The sequence below is a fragment of the Tinamus guttatus genome, unplaced genomic scaffold, assembly GCF_059628265.1.
Source record: "Tinamus guttatus ecotype Peru unplaced genomic scaffold, ASM5962826v1 Tinamus_guttatus_pri_ptg000026l, whole genome shotgun sequence".
Taxonomy (NCBI): domain Eukaryota; kingdom Metazoa; phylum Chordata; class Aves; order Tinamiformes; family Tinamidae; genus Tinamus; species Tinamus guttatus.
In genome coordinates, this window is record NW_028288560.1 from 1,535,975 (window position 1) to 1,549,254 (window position 13,280).

The following is a 13,280-nucleotide window of genomic DNA, read 5'->3' on the forward strand; positions in this document are numbered from 1 at the left end:
GGAAAGGGAGCCCATTCTGGCACAGCATCTAACTTGGTTGGCTACTTCTCTACTGCAAAGAAGCAGGAAAGAGGACAAGCCTAGGGCTGCTTTTGGTGACACCAGAAGTGGCTCCTGCACTCATGACTGCTCTGATATGCTCTGTACAGATGACCTGGCTGCAAAGGCCAATGTCGTGATTGACCCTGCAGAGCTGCAGGCAGTTACTATGGATGATCTTGATGAAGACGAGGAATCAGCAATGTCAGCAGCCCAGGTGAGCTGTGTGATGTGATTCACAAGCAGGGTTAAACCCCTTGTGCCAGCAAGCTTGGCCTCCGGCAAGAAAATCTTTGCTCTATGAAGGTAGTGTCTGTCTGTCTCACGACTGTAACCAGTGCATGGGACCAAATCTGAGCAACAGTTTTGTTTGCTGTGCACCATCACAGCCCACTGATATGAATATGCTTCTTCCCCATGCAAGACGGTTCTTGGTGCTTGCATTTGTAGACGTGCAAGGCAACCGTAGGCACAACAACTTCCTGGTGTGCTGATCTGCTGCTTGTTCCTCATGTGCACTTAGAGGAAGGGGCCCAGATTTTTTATCCTTGCACTGCTGGCCCATCTGTGTTGGAGCAGAGTATCAGCTCCCTGTCCAGTGGTCACTGAGCGCCTGTGTTGAAATCCTTGTAGGGACAAGCAGGGAGTAGTGGGCAGCCCAGCAACTGGAACTGTTTCTCCTCTAATTTCCTCCCAGTCTCAGCGTCCTTCTGCTGCGCTGGCCATCGGTGGGGCTCTGGCGAGACCCGGCTGGCTCAGCTCCCCCACACTGGGCCGTGCCAACCGTTTCCTCAGCACCGCAGCCGTCAGCCTGATGAACCCGCGGCGGCCGCTCGGCGCCCTCGAGAAGATCAAAGTGCGCACGCTGAGCGTGGAGCAGCGCACGGAGGAGGACAGTGAGTAACCCGCTGCGTGCTAGGCCGGGCCAGCTGAGAGAATGGTCTCTTCCCGTTTCCAGCGTGCTCAAGAGACTAGCAGATGATTCACTGCCTTCCCAGTGCAAGCTGGGACACACAAGTCCATTGCTGGTCACTCTGCTCTCCTGTATGTGATGCTGATGGTGCTGCAGCTCCCTGTGTGCTGGGAGATGTGGCCTTGGTTTCTGCAAGCAGTGCAGCCAAGTGGAGCTTTCATGGCCTGGGTTTATCCAGACAGATTTCGCAAATTGATGTGTGCCAGGAAGTGGTGGGAAGGGTGTGTTTGTGTGACTGATGGGTTCTGTGGGTTGGAAGGGAGCACTGTACTACAGGAAAGTACAGCAGGACTTTGGCCACAGGCTTCAGATAGGTGCAGGCAGAAGCTGAGGTACCAAAATACCCTGCTGAGTACTTCTCTCCTGTCTTGGGGATGGATTGCAGTTGAAGGCAGCCATGGAAATGAGGGTCTCTTACTGGGCAGACCCCCAGAGGAGCCGGAGCAGCCCATCACAGAGAACTCCCTCCTGGAAGTCTTGGATGGGATAGTGATGATGTACAACCTCAGTGTCCACCAGCAGCTTGGGAAGGTAAGCAGCACACCCTGTGCTGGTATCCCTCTTCCCAGCCTTTGTGCTTCTGCGCTGAATCTCTGTTCTCTGCTCGCTGAGCTGGTGTGCAGGCCCTTTCCTTCTCCTCCCAGCCCCTTGGGGGAGCAGGCTGCTCGCTTGCTTATCTAAGGGATGGGGGGAAAAGGCTTGTGTTGCTGGAGTCTGCCTGTTTTTCAGATGGTTGGTGTGTCAGATGATGTGAATGAATACGCTATGGCATTGAAAGACACAGAGGAAAAAATCAGCCGCTGCCCAAAGAGGGTGAGTATCTTTGGTCTCCCAGCTCCCTCTGGTAGCATCTCAGTACATGAACAAAGAGCATGAAGAAGAGCAGCTGACTTCTATCCCTGGGTAGAGTAATCCAGGTCCATAACTGTCAGCCGTGTTTCATGGTGTCCCAACCCATTGTACCTCTGCCTTGAGGAACTGAGGGAATGAAGGTGGCAACTGCTCTGGCTTGTCACAGACAGGCTGAGGCAGCTTCCAAATCTCTGCACACTCTCTGCAGGCATCTTCTTGGGGGTCCGAGGACACATCAAGAATGTGGTATAGGATTTAGAAAGGCTTCCTATGCAGAAGAGACCCTTTGAATCACAGCCATACCACTTCCAAGGTGTCTTCCTTGGATCTGCTATGCAGAATGAAAGACTCAGAAAAAAAACAAGTAGGAAATAGACTCCGAGGTTGTGTTCAGGACTCTTCCATCCAGTTCCAGCTCAATCTTTCTGATGAAACCTATAAAAATCAACTCTGACAGCAGTTGACCCTGAAATTGCTAGTCACATCTGACCCGCAGCAGGCCCTGTGGGCTGTGGTCATAGCACTGATTTCCACTCCTCTCTAGAGTAGCCACTCACCCTTTTGTCTCTTCCAGCATTCCCTAGGCAGCCCCAAGGTGGTGTTTGCTTCTGCATTATTTGTCCAGAATAATGTAGATGGGAGAATGGTGTCTACCCTCACCTCTCTGCACCTTTTTACAGAGGAGAGACATCCATGAAGAACTGCTGAAGAGCCAGAAGGTGTTCTCTGAGAAGCTCAATCACCTAAGTCGTCGCCTTGCCTGGATCAATGTCACCATCTATTCAAAGGTGGGCAGGAGCTTTGTGTGAGCACCTGGGGAGGGACCTGAGCAAACGCATCTCTGCATCCGTGCTGCTCAGCTCATGTGCCACGAGTGCCGTTGTCCCTGATGTTGGATTAAGGCTGATGCTCTCTGGGCTCGTGCGTGTTGCCAGGAGAGTTCTTCCCAGGCATGGGTCCCCTCTTGTCCCACGCTTGGTCTGTTGGTACTCATTACAGCTCAGCCCAGTGTGGTCTGTGCATGGTGCTGTAGGTTCTGCACTGGGAAATCAGGCCTCTGCCTCACAGACAGAAGAGTGAGGGTCAGAGATCTAGTTCCTGGGGAGTGAATAGAGGATAGAGGCTCCTGTGACCATTTCACCGAGCTCTGCTCTGCTTAAGAGAGCATTCTTACTACCACTGCCCTTCTGAAATCTGCAGGATCCTTGCCAACATGATGTCTCAAGTTTTTTTGTTGTTGCTCAGATGTTCTGCCCTTATTCACTTGGGTTCCCATGCACTTGGGAAAGCACATTCTTCATTTAGTAAGACTGCGACTGTTTGCACAGCTCATCCTTTCTTCCCTGCATGCGCCATCTCCTTCCAGGATAAACTCTCTGGTCTGTTTTTGCGAGCAGTTTGTGCTCTTATGCTGTGGAGATCTCAGCTTCCCCACCTCCCTCGTGTTGCTTGTCCTGTCTGCATTTGTAGGCTTTTTGTGCTGGGGGAGGGAACATGTTTCCCTTAACTTGCAGTGGAAGGAGGCTCTACATATGTCCCAGGACCTGAAGAGGCAGAGGAAGAGATGCAGGGTCAGATAACAGTGCTTGATACGACTCACAAGCTGTTTTCTCACCCCTTTCCACCTTCACTTGCAGAGCAGGATTGCGAGGCACAGCGCAGCTCCACAAAAGCTCTCCAGCTACATTAGCACAACCTGTGCTTGCCAGCAAATAGACCTTCTTCTTGGCCTGCTTTGCAAAGACTGAGGGGTGTTAATACGTGTGCATTGCAGTTAACACTGTGATGGCCCATGCAGAAACCCAGCTCATGTCTCTGGCTGATATATAATCAGTATATTATTAATATATATATAAAATACTGCCTAGGGAAGACCTGCAGACTCCGGCATCCTGGTGACTTGTGTGCAATGGAAGGATACATCTGGATGAGTGTAGCAGGCGTTCGTTGCTCATGAGGAGGAGAAGACAGGTTCTGCTCTGTCTGTAGGTGAAGCCAAGGGCTCTGCCAAGGTGTCAGAACCTGGGAAAGGCTGCTCCTTCCTCTGGGGAATTAGTCACTAATTTATTATGAGCTGAGAGATTCAGCTCACAATAGGTTAGGCAAAAGGGTGAGATACAGCTTAGAAAAATCTTAGTTTTAACACAGCTTTAAAGCTGTGTTCAAAAACTCCGTGGGAAGATGATTTCTGCCCAGGGTTTTGGTGCCAAGGTAGAAGCTTACTTGGTTACGACACAGTATTGGTCTGTCATACTGTGGATGTAAGCATTACTTTGTGTTCTCTTGGTGTAGGCTTTAATCTAGCTTGGCAATAATTGGCGTGACTTTCTGAGGTTATCAAGTCTTAATAAAGCCAATTTCTGCTTTTTCTAACATTGCTTGCACATTGTTTTCTTTATCCTGGAAGGAGCTGTTGAGCAGAGATGTGCATCAGTGTTGAGATACATGTGTTTTAGTCCTGTAGCCGATTTACACATTTTGGTCTAACTTACAGGACAAACCCATGTAAACCTCCCAGAGAAGGCAGTGCCATGGTGCAGAAGCACCACCAAGCAAACACAACCAGGTATCTGCACCTCTGATTTTCCTTCAATTGGAATCTTCCTCCCATTTTTATGCACAGAATCACAGAATGCTTAGGGTTGGAAAGGACCTCTAGAGATCATCTAGTCCAACCCCCCTGCTCACATTGCTCATGCTACTTCTTGGCATTACAGGTTACAAAATAACTTTTTTCTCTTTCTTATTACTCATTTTTACAGGATCAAAATTACATAAATGCCCTTAAATTTCCTGCATCTAAATTAGGAACTCCAAGCTTTTGCTATAGAAATGAAAGAGGTCACCTCAGGATGGTGAAACCAGTTGAGTGCTTGGTGCAGAATCCCAAAAGTTGTGGTCACCTAATGCAAAGATCTGAGTTTGTATGAGCTTTCGGTCTGTTCTGGTTTGTTCATTCTTACAAAGGGTTAGGGTTTTTTCCCCAACAGCTTTATCCTGGGTTTTCTCATGCCTGTCTCCCTTTGGCCAATATAACACAGGCGATCAGGCCTGCTGTGGTGAGCGTAGTCCTTAGAGCGTTTCAAGCGTCAAGATAGACAAAACCACAGCTGACTCTTGCATTTTTCCCAAGAGAAGCTAGACAAAACTGACTGGGGATCATGTGTTCTCCTTGGCCAGGAGAAGATGCAGGACATATACTGGCTGCTGCGTGTGTGCATCCGCACCATCGAGCACGGCGACAGGACGGGCTCGCTTTTTGCTTTCATGCCCGAGTTCTACCTCAGCGTGGCTATGAACAGCTACAGTGCACTCAAGAACTACTTCAGCCCGGTCAACAGCATGGAGGAACTTCCAGGTAAGGGGCTAGGGGGGCTGTTCTGATCCCGACTAACAAAGGCTCAGTAAAGCCACAGTGTGCAGGTGACGTAGGATTGTTGCACACTGTCCCTTCTGAGTGCTTTCCTGCTGTGTTGTGCTTGGGGTGTTGTCTGTGTGTGGTGGGGCAGGCACAGGGTGCTGTCCCTCGAGCATAGGTAGCCGCTTGGGCAGGGAGCCCCATGCCTTGCCCAGAGTTGTCACTGTGTTTACTGCAGGGAGTGTCACACTAGCGGCTGTGAATTTTGTTTCTAAGGAGGCATCAGAAATGGGTGGGATGTGGCAGGGTGTAGTTGCCCACTGGCACCGACTACCAACCTCTGACTGTGGGAGATGCGTTGTAAGCATGGGGAGTGGGACTGCTTTCACATCCCGCCCTGCAATTTGGGTTACTATGGAGGCAACCTATGGAACTGTCCTACAGAGACAACCACCTCCTTGATGCCATCAGCCTGCATTTAGCTGTGTTTCCTCAGTGCAGGTCCTGTGCTTTTGCTGGCAGGAGAAAGCTGAGCTTTTCTAGCAAGTTCCCATCTCTAGCTGTAGAACAGACAGGTGATTCTCAGCACGCTGTCTCAGTGTACATGAGCCTGTCCCCAGTCCCGTGATCCTGGCGTGGAGGGCTTCCTGCTCTGCTACTTTGTGCTCCCAAAATTGAAGGATCCAAGGTCTAGCTGAGCAGCCCTGGCTTGCTTGCCCATGCTGACCACTGTGAAGAGAAGTGTGGGCAGTTGGAGGGTAGGCTCGAAGGCTTGTTGCAAGTCATGCTGCCCTTATTGCAGCTAGCTGATAAAAAAGCTTTTCTGTCTTTCCTCATGGTGCCCGCTTCATGGTCTTGTTACCTGTGGTCTGCAGCTTGCAAGGCAGCTAAAATGTAGCTGTGAGAGCAGTCCTGTGAGACTTGATCCTCCTCACCCCAGGGTCTTGTTTGACTGAGCAGTCTCAGCAACCTCTTAGCAAATTGTTCTGTGTCTTCCAGAGCCTGCGAAAGTAAGACGGATTTTTGTTCCCACCAACTAGGCATAGCTGATGTTCTCACAGCCACTGAGTGAGGATGGTGCTTGCTGTTCAGGGAACAGCAAGAAGTAAGCTGTAGCAGATTTCCTCAGGGCCTGCAAACCTGACAGTGGCTCTTTGGGTAGGCCTAGGGTGGTGTGTGTGTTGCTCAGCCCTTTCTGTGCTAGGCCAACATTTCTCCCCTACTCTCTGACTCTTTTAGACTCCTCAGGCTGTGGCAGGAGGCTTGGTAGAAGATAAATATGTTTTCCCAGCTCTGTTGCGGCTACTAGGCACTCAACTGACCTGCAAATTTACATGTAACACAGAGTAAATCTCACAGCCTTTCCTGAGTCTGGAAGACAACTGGGGACATGGGGCTGCCCGTCGGGCCGTCCTGTGACCCTCTGCTCCCTCCTTCTCTTTGCAGGCTACGAAGAGACCCTGATGCGCCTTGCTGCCATCCTGGCCAAGCACTTTGCCGACTCAAGGATCGTGGGCACGGGTGAAGCTGCTCTCCTCTGCTCTGGGGTGAAGTGCTGCAGATCTGGCTGATGCCACTGTTGGTGGCTCACCAGACGTCTGTTGGGATCTATGTGCCAAATCCATTGAGTGCTCTGTGCCTCCCTGTGCAGACAGAGGCTGGGCACTGCCCTTGCCTGGTGTGTCCTGCTTATTCCGGGATTAGATACATGACCTAGGCCCCCAGTTTGAGAACAGGACGTGTGTCCAGCTGCTTGGATGTCAAGACTAGCGCTACTCCTCCACTGCCTGGACATGGGCATGCTCTCCTTATTAGCTGGGAGGGAGAGCTCCTGCTTTGCCTGAGCTGGGACAGGAGCAGGCAAACAGACACAAGCACAGATGGGCTGTGCACAGAGATCCAAAGAGCGCCACAACCTTTTGGTAACAAAAGGAGAGCTCTACAAAAATGCCAGTCACTGATCTTGACCAAATTTGTGGGAAAACCACTGTTTCAGGAGACAAGGTTTAGTGTTTCCTTCCTTGATCTGCTTAGTATGTGTAACCAATTGTATGTGGGTAGATCCTCAAGGCTGAATGATCCAATATATTTAGTTCCAGCTGCCTGGGAACCTGTTTTGTTCATATAGCCCTAGGTTGTCTTATTGCTCTGACTTAGCCATTCATAAAGGCACATGTATCCTCCCTCCTCAGGAGGTCATAAAAATCCCTATCTCCAGTCAAGTCATCTAGATTTAGAAATAACCCTGCCCTTCTACCAGAATTGTCTTTCCCTTCATTCTTTAGCACACACAGTCTTTCTGAGGGGGTCAAGCTAAGACTGCAGGCATGCATTCCCACCACAAAACCCAGAGCTGCTTTCAGTCACCCTTGAGAAACCTGCTCCTTCAGACTCTCCCAGCTCATGACTGGGATTTCTTGCAGCACAAAAGGTGCAGGTAACTCAAAGCATAAGTCAGGCAGGAATCAAAGAACGATACAGGCTGGAAGGGACCTTAGGAGGTCTCTGCTCAAACCAGGGGAACTATGGGGACGGACTAGGTTGCTTAGTGCTTTATCCAGTCTGTTCTTGAAAATCTCCAAGGATGGAGACTGCACAGCCTTCAAGGAAAACCTGTTTCAATGCTGGACTGCTCTCATGAAGGAAAAGGTTTTCCATAAACCCAGTGTGAACCTCTCTTTGTTTCAATTTGTGCCTGTTGTGTCTTGTCCACTTGCCATGTACCACTGTAAAGAGTCTGACTGAAAGATTTCTGTTCCCCCAAAGATGTCTATTCTCCAGGCTAAACAAGCTCTGCTCCTTTTGCTTCTCCTTGCAGAGCAAGTGCTCCAACCTCTGACCATCTAGGCAGCCCTCTGCTGAACTCGCTCTAGTTTCTGCCTTTCCTCACAAGGAAACACAGTGTGTGGATGTGGTCTAATGAGTGCTGAGTAGAGAGGAATAATTACTTCCCTAGATCTACGGCCACACTCCTCCTCATGCAGGCCAGGATGCCACTGGCCACCTTTGCTGCCAGGTGGCTCGTGATCAGCTTGCTGTCTACCTCAAGTCTCAGGTCATTTGCAGCAGAGCTGCTCCCCAGCCAATTGGGCCCAACTTTTATCACAGGGAGTTCCCACTTCCCAGACACAGGACCCAGCCTTTGCTCTGGTCTTTCATGAGGTTCCTGAGGGCCCGTTTCTCCAACCTGTATAGGTCCCTCTGGCCTGTCCCTCAAGTGCATCATCTAGTCCCAACAATTTGGTGTCTTCTGCAGAACAAGTCCAGAGAGGGTTGACTGTAAATAAGGGTCATCTTTCTCCCTGAGGCCAGTCTCTCCCAGCCTCTGGTGCTGGGGTGCTCCTAGGCATGTAGCATCTCCTTGGTTGCCTAGCCTAGCCCCTTCTCCTTTCTCCATAGACATCCGAGACTCCCTGATGCAGGCGCTGGCCAGCTATGTGTGCTACCCCCACTCCCTGCGAGCTGTTGAGAGGATCCCAGAGGAGCAGTAAGTACTGCCCTGTCTCACCCTCGGGGGCTGCGGCAGGGCTGGGGTGGTGGGCAAGGCTGGCTGGGGGAGCAGGCAAGCTACCAAGAAGCCCAGGGGAGCTGCAGCAGGGTACTTGGGGAACCTCCGTTCATCCCCGTGCCAGCAGTTGTGCCGTGATTTGGCTCCATGGGTCCTTCTGTGCATGCTGTTTAATCCTCTGGCCTCTTTATGTCTGACCTGCATCTTCTGTCTGGCAGGCGAATCTCCATGATGAGGAACCTCCTGGCTCCCTACGAGCAGCGACCTTGGGCGCAGACCAACTGGATCCTCGTGAGGCTGTGGCGGGTAAGGAACATACATCCCTGCTCCTCTCACTGCCACCCTGTATGCAGGGTGGGACATGGAGTGTTTCACTTTCCAGTAGTAGCAAAGCCCTGTGCTGTTTTCCATCCTCTGAGGTCCCTCCTCATCTCTCTTTTCAGGGCTGTGGCTTCGGGTACAGATACACACGGCTCCCACACCTGCTGAAAACCAAGCCTGAGGATGCCAGCCTCCCTAGCCTGCAGAGTGAGTGGCCCACCTCAGGTTTGAAGGGTGGTGAGGGAGGACCGGTCTCTTCCCCTGTAGGCGTCTCTCAGGTTGTGAGGTGGCTGCTGAAGTAGGTGGGAACCCACCCCAAATTTCCAGGCCCGATTCTTCCTTTCCTGGACTTCTCCAATCCCACTATTTGGGCTGGTGAACTCTCTGGCAAGCAGGATTAGAGCTGGATTAGAGCTAATGCTAGGAGGGGTTCTGCCCTTCAGGGGAGAGGTGAAGCACCCAGGGCTGCATCTTTACCAAAGATTTACCCCAAAATCCCAACATGACTGAAGGCTTTCTGATTTCTACCATGACAAGCTGATACGGGGAGAGTTGGCAAGGGTGCCAAGATACCATGTGAGAGGGAGTGAGGCAGGGCACTGGCCAGGTTTGTGAGCAGGGCATGTTTAAGTTGTGCACTTGTCTCAGAGCCTGCAGAGCCTTTGGCATGGCAGTTCTGCTGTCAGCGCCGTTGCCAAATGAGAGCTTCCTCGGCTCTACTGCAGCCAAGAAAGAGGTAGCGAGAGGAAAGTCCATCTCTCAAACACAAGAGCAGGTCTCCAACTTCCCTCTTGCGATGCCTTGACCTGGTTGGAGACATTCCAGCGGAAGGGGGAAATGATTTTGGGTTAGACCTTACTTAGTGGGCACTGCTCCTGGAGATCAGTGTGAGGACCAGGGGTACAGGATGTTGCAATCTGGCATGGGCAGAGGACCTGTGGAGATGTTTCCTAAGCCCCTTCCTGCAGGGAAAGATGCCTTATCTCTGTTTTAATGGCACTCTTCTCTTTTTCTCTCCTCCCCCTGGGTGCCCAGGAGATCTCTCTCTTGCTAGTTTCCAGAGTAAGTTTGTTGTGTGACCCTCTCTTGTCTGGTGATGTAGCTTTAGAGAGCTCCCTCCCTCCCTTGTTGTGTCTTGAGAGACCCTTGTCTGGGTGGGGAGCAGGGGAGTCGCACGACGATCTCATTTCTTAGTTACATCCTTGGGAGATGCCAGGGAGCCTGTTGCCTATGTGGCACCATGCAAGGCTGAGTCACAAACCCACTCTCACTCCTGTTTTATGAGTGTTACCTCCTGGGTCAGAGCTTTCCTGCAGGCTGTGCCAGCTGTTGGTTCCTCTCGTCTTTGTAGGACGATGCGGAAGCTCCGGTACGTGCGTGGCAAGGACCTCGTGGCTGTCGCTTCACACTCCTGCCGCCAGTCCCGTGGGGTGACCATAGAGGGCTCTGGGACACGAAGGAGGTTTCTCAGCTTTTGAGGTTCCTCTCCATCCCTCTCCGGGTGGCTCCGTGCAGTCTGGGGCTGGTACCGCAACCTCGCTCCGTGGGCTGGAGAAAGTTTGGGAAAGGCCACGCAGGTGGGAAAGGTTGGGTGCTCCGCCTTGCAATGCCCGGGAGTCCTGCGGAGCGCAGACTCGCTGCTCTCCTGAGCTGTGCTTGGCCTGTTCTCACTGCTCCGGGAGATCCCTACAAAAGGATGGCTGCTTGGGCCAGCCCGGAGATAGAGATCAAGAGGGCTGTGTGTGTTACTGCCCCCCGAGCTGTTGCTTAGCCAAGGTCACCGATCAGCTCTTGTGAGGATAGGGTTCTGTGTCGAGTTTGGCTCTTGGGAGCTGACGGTGGCTCTGTTCAGAAGAGGAGAGAGTTCTGATCACACGAGGGACTCATTTTGCTTTAGTGTGGCTGCTGCTTTTTGTGGCTTGTAGGCAAGAACGGGTCCTGTTAAAATACACACAGAGTGCAACAGCAGTGGCCCAGTGCCTTGACCATTTCTCTTACCAAGATGCAGGGTGGCTTCTATTTGCACCCCGGGGCTGTTCTACCTTAGACCTTCTCCCCACGCCTCCATCGAGCAGCAAGAGGTAGGCGGTAGGACTGTGAGATCCCTGAGTTGAGCTGCTGCACACTGTAGGCCTCACTACCCCACCCTGAGTCCAGTAAATTGTCCAGCTAGGGAGGTTTTTCAGGAAGAAATTCATTCTTTGTCCAACAACACCAAAAGAATCAACTTGTGGTGATTTGTTCTGGTGGTTCCTTACCTTCAGAAATAAATCTATGATTTCTTTCCTCAACTACTGCTGTTGTCATCCATTGCTGCTGCTTCTGCCTTTCCCTGCTAAATTACCCTTGGTACGAGCTAACGTTTTTTGTCCCTGTCCTTACTCTTCTTGTTTTTTAACAGCCCCAGAGTTGGCAGTGTCATGCTGGGTAGATCACCTCCCTAATACACCAGTCACTGAGCCAAAACTTGCATTAGCCTGCAGTGATTTGCTTTGGAGCTGTGTGCAGGTCCCTTGTGCACTAGGGCAGCCTGCTGCCCTGTGCATCCCATTCCCTGGATGCAGCTTGTTTTCCTTCTCCTTCAACCTTCAAAGTTCCCTTTGGTTGTCTGCATGAGCTCTTCGAATGAGCTCAACTCTCCAGGTGACCTGAATCCCTCTGCTTACACTTACTTTTCTCCCTGATCAGTCTGATAGCTGCAGACACCGAGCAGCAGCTGTTCAAATCTACGTTGGGATCTGCTCAAATCAACACTGGGGTTGATTTTGGGTGGAACTGCTTTACTTCTGAAGCCAGTCCATTTTAGGCTTTTCTCCTCTGTACTCACAGCTCGACTGAACGTCCTGCTAAGTCAGGAGCCCCCATATGTATGTGCATTGGTCAGCAGCCCAAGTGTCTCACAAATGGCCTTGGTATAGATCCTTCATGGTCACTAGCAAGCTACAGAGTACAGAATTCTCTTCCCCTGCTGAAAGTACATGATCCTGCTTCTTTACAAGTATTAGCAAGAATAATTAATGAATGCTTCCGCTTTGCTTTGTTATTTTTTTTACTACTACCTATCTGTTGCTGTTAGACTTTCTCCCATTACTGAGGTCTTTGATAATCCTGTTAGAATTTCTTCATGTAGTCAAAGAAACTTTGTATGTCACCAGGTTAGTTGTGGATGTTTCTCTTAAGTCTTCTCCTTCTACCTCCCTTCTCTTCCTACTCCTCCTCCTTTTCATAGCCTGCTAACATGTTTGGTTATGTTTGCATTGCCTTTCTCACTATGCTTCACTGTGGCATTGGGTGTCTCTGACTACCTAACACACTTTGTAAAGAGCTCTGTGCTTCTATTCAGCTTTTCCCCTACTGAGTATCTTCTCTTTTTTTTCCCCAACTCTTATTCTGCTCTTACTTCTGTGGGGAAATTAGTCCTGTGGAAACGTCGGATCTATCTGTAACTGCTTGGGGCCATGCTCTGTTGCCCACATTAAATGTATTGAGGTCATAATTTCTGGCCATGGAAAACCGCTGATTTCTGTTCCATTGCCTGATCTTTATCTGCCATAATGAAGGCTAAAGCAAGATTGAGTGGCTTTTGTATTAAGGAGTTGCACGTTTTAGAAACGCTAATGATGTTTTATTGGCAAGATGAAGAAAATAACCACATCAACAAGTATCCACAGGCTCCTGATCAAAACATTCCTGCCTAAATTGGCACGCAGAAGGGTTGTGTCATTACCCAGGGGGGTAATGGCAACTGGGATGTGCAGCACAGAGCTCTGGGAGGGAGGTGAAAGGAAGCGTCTCAGTAAAGATGGACTTCTTGCAGGTGGAGATAATCAGAGTACCAGGCTCTAATGCCCGGGCTGGGTTTCTAGCTACCACCAATGATTTGCCCCGTGGAGAACCTGATGTGAGAACTTGCACAAGTGAAGACCCTCCCTTGCTCGGGCCTTGGGCAATGCCCAGGGCTGATTCCTAATGTTGCTTTCAAAGAGTAGCAGTGATTGCAGCATCTTTGGAATCGGTATTGTCCTGGGAGCAACAAAAGCCAAGGGAGCCCCCTTTTTATTGCTGTTAGCTTGAAAACAAAAAGAAGACTGCTTAGCCATAGAGGAGTGTGATAAAAGGCACCACTTTTTAATGCTTTTCTAACCTGGCACAGTCTTTCCTGGCAGCAGGGAAAGCGGTTAATGACCTGGCATTGGGGGCTTGGAGCAAATTCATGACACTTATTGGAA

The 13,280-nt window shown here is 50.6% G+C and overlaps 1 protein-coding gene across 1 annotated transcript in view; it reads left to right on the forward strand.

Annotated features, from left to right (window-relative positions):
- The window catches only part of RNF123 (ring finger protein 123), a 44,921-nt gene that overhangs the window by 14,923 nt on the left and 16,718 nt on the right, over positions 1-13,280 (forward strand). Inside the window, 10 exon segments of the mRNA XM_088527240.1 lie at positions 150-256; positions 737-935; positions 1,398-1,543; positions 1,742-1,825; positions 2,545-2,652; positions 5,045-5,222; positions 6,669-6,743; positions 8,622-8,709; positions 8,949-9,036; positions 9,174-9,258. Coding sequence (XP_088383366.1) covers positions 150-256; positions 737-935; positions 1,398-1,543; positions 1,742-1,825; positions 2,545-2,652; positions 5,045-5,222; positions 6,669-6,743; positions 8,622-8,709; positions 8,949-9,036; positions 9,174-9,258 — 1,158 coding nt within the window.